Raw genomic sequence first — 2,833 nt, 5'->3', positions numbered from 1 at the left:
TACTTTGCTTCGAGGAAACTCTGCCAAACTCGTCGGTCCCACTGGCCCACAGGAGCTTCGACGCTTGTTCAATGAGTACGGAGTGCAGTACGGAAGCCGAGGCAAGACGTTAGCGCTGTACATGGGCACGAGGCCACTGTTGTATACCACATACCCGGACCTAGTCCGTGAGGTGCTTATTGAGCGATGCGATATCTTCCCCGACCGTCATGGGGCCTTCAAGAGCCCGGTGCTCACTACCCCAGACAACAGTCTGCTAAGGCTGAGGGGCGAGCGCTGGAAGCATGTCCGACCGCGTGCTTAGTCCGACTTTCACCACCTGGAGGGCTTGGTTGCTGCTGGCGGCGCAGCGCGCCGACAGCAGCAACCAAGCCCTCACCGAAGAAGAGCTGCTCTCCAACGCTTACGTCTTTATCGGCGCCGGCTATGAGACGACGAGTACGGCGTTAGCATTCACATCTCACTTGCTGGCGCGGCACCAGGCCGTGCAGAGCCGTCTGTACGATGAGATAGCGGCTAACGTGCCGGCTAGCGGCGACCTTGACTACGAGGCCGTGCTCGGCTTGCCCTATCTGGAGATGGTGATCCAGGGAGTCACTGCGTCTCTACCCACCCGTGGAGAAGTTCGGCCGGCAGTCGAACGCCACGACGGAGGTACAGGGCGTACGCATCCCACGCGGCACATTCCTGGCTGTGGTGCCACTCCGCATGCACTACGACCCGGACCTGTGGCCCGACCCGGAGCGGGTTCGACCCGGAGCGGTTTTAGCGCCGAAAACAAGCCGCGTATCGTGCCTTGTAGCTACATGCCGTTCGGCTCTGGGCCGCGCCACTGCATTGGCAAGCGATTCGCCCTGATGGAGATCAAGCTGGCGCTGTGTCACGTGCTGCGGCCGGTACCGTCTGCTGCCGACCAGCGAGCCGCTGGAGCTGGCTGTGGTGCCGGCCGTCTCTTGCGCCCGCCTCCGGCCAGATCAACTTGCGGGTCGAACTGCGAAGGTGCTATAGCGATGGGGCCGCGGGAGGAGTGTAGAAAGGGTGAGAATGAAGGGGAAGGGAGTAAGGGATGAGGAGAGGAGGTAAAAAGCGAGTGATAAAGGATGGACGGGAGGGAACCAATGAGGCTCATGTGATGAGGGGAGAGATTGGTGGATGGGAGGATTGGTGATGTAAGGAAGTGATGAATAGGACGTACGGTGAAGCGAGGTTCTCAGGGGGGAGACGTGATGGATGCGGTGAGAATGGAAAAGAGTGGAAAAGCTGTTCAGGAATCCATTGCAAATAATTCGACTCTTCAAACGCTGCCTTATTCAGTATCATCATTCATATTTCTGGAGATCGATGTGTGCTTCGAATGCAGCTCTGTACGGATATAATTGGATACAATACCGTATGACTGTGCCTTGTGATAATTGGGACCAGGCTGCAACTTCGATGACGCCGAACGGCCTTCTTGTTTGCCCAAGCTGGAAAGGAAAACGATCCCATAATTGACCTGGCTGGAGGTAAGCCAGGAAAGAATGCATTCGCGCGGGAAATGTAGGCATTGCAAGCGATTGTTTTTTAGTTTAGTGTATTGACATTGTTTTCATGCCTGAATTGCTTTGTCGCGCGAGGTGCCTCATAACATCTATAGTGCATTTGCACCAATCTCCATTAGAAACGATTTTTGGTTGCCTCTGTTGGACAATATACCCCCAATTGATGTCTTGACTAATCAGAATCAGAGCACTGACTAAGCGGAGCTTGTTGCGTGCGCTCAGACACAAAGCAGGACCCAAAGCCCGTATTAGGCGATCTAGTCCAGTGCATAGTATTACCTCCGGTCTCCTTCGTAAACAGAAATATGTTTGCAGAGGGTCTATGCGTTGTGCAGCGCTGCAACACGGCCGCCCCGGACCAAGGACCCCACTTTGGCTGGTTATCAGTTGATCCCTGTTGGTCAAAGCAACGCGCTGAGTACGAAGCTCGCACACCCATTTTCGACGGATAATGACTCCGGCAACTTTCGTCTGCACCACGGGAACGGCAAATATCCGACACCTGACATTGCTTATACTGCAGCACGGTCCCTACCCCAAGATTAGAAATGTGAGGAGACCGAACAATATTGGCGTTTCCTGAGCCACTGATGAATCCATGAAATCTAGTACGTTTACACTGTCGTTATTGGTTACAATCAAGCAGCCCTCCCAGATGAATACTGACCACTGTTTCTCGCCAATCAGACGAGCATATCCGGGGTAGGGGGGTGGGAGAGCGGTAGCGTAGTGGTTACACTGGGCGCCTGGGAAACTAGAGGTACGGGGTTCGATTCCCCGCGGCGCCCGCCCTTCCCGCCAGGTGACCGTCTGAATCTATCCACTCTCACAGCGTATTGCACATGCGAGAGGATGGCAGCACTAATTTGTGTCATCCAGAAATCATAGAATGACATGGGGACTAATACATGACTAATGACATGACTGGTACAACATTCAAAATGTCATCTCGCGTTCGGCACACTACGCTTCAGTTTCGCCCGTTAGTGGTCGGGATAATTGCATTTCCGTGACAAAGGCCCAGTGATTTGCATAATTATACTAGAAACAAGACGAGAAAATGTACCAGAATAAGTGCGCACTGATATGATATAGCATAGATTGCGCTAACAATAGTTCAAAATCATAAAAATAGTCAGAATATGGGGTGAAATAGGTCGAATGCTTGGGTAGCACAAGAGCCACGACCCAGCACGATGCAATTTAGCACAATATAGCCTTATTTAGGAAATAAGAAAATACTACCCATGGCGGGAAATCCCTCGATGACCAGCCCCCTCTGACAACTCGAA

The 2,833-nt window shown here is 53.0% G+C and overlaps 1 protein-coding gene across 1 annotated transcript; it reads left to right on the top strand.

The window, feature by feature from the left end:
* Positions 1–284: 284 nt before the first annotated feature.
* On the top strand, positions 285–2,355 carry LOC119092515 (lithocholate 6-beta-hydroxylase-like). Its single transcript, XM_037215475.1, has 3 exons — positions 285–601; positions 803–896; positions 2,344–2,355. Exons 1-3 carry the CDS (start codon positions 285–287, stop codon positions 2,353–2,355), a joined length of 423 nt encoding a protein of 140 aa, XP_037071370.1.
* The last annotated feature ends 478 nt before the right edge of the window (positions 2,356–2,833 follow it).

This window comes from Pollicipes pollicipes, unplaced genomic scaffold, assembly GCF_011947565.3.
Source record: "Pollicipes pollicipes isolate AB1234 unplaced genomic scaffold, Ppol_2.1 Scaffold_3447;HRSCAF=4054_pilon_pilon_pilon, whole genome shotgun sequence".
NCBI lineage: Eukaryota > Metazoa > Arthropoda > Thecostraca > Pollicipedomorpha > Pollicipedidae > Pollicipes > Pollicipes pollicipes.
The sequence above is the reverse complement of the archived record's forward strand: the minus strand, read 5'-3'. Positions and strand labels throughout refer to the sequence as shown.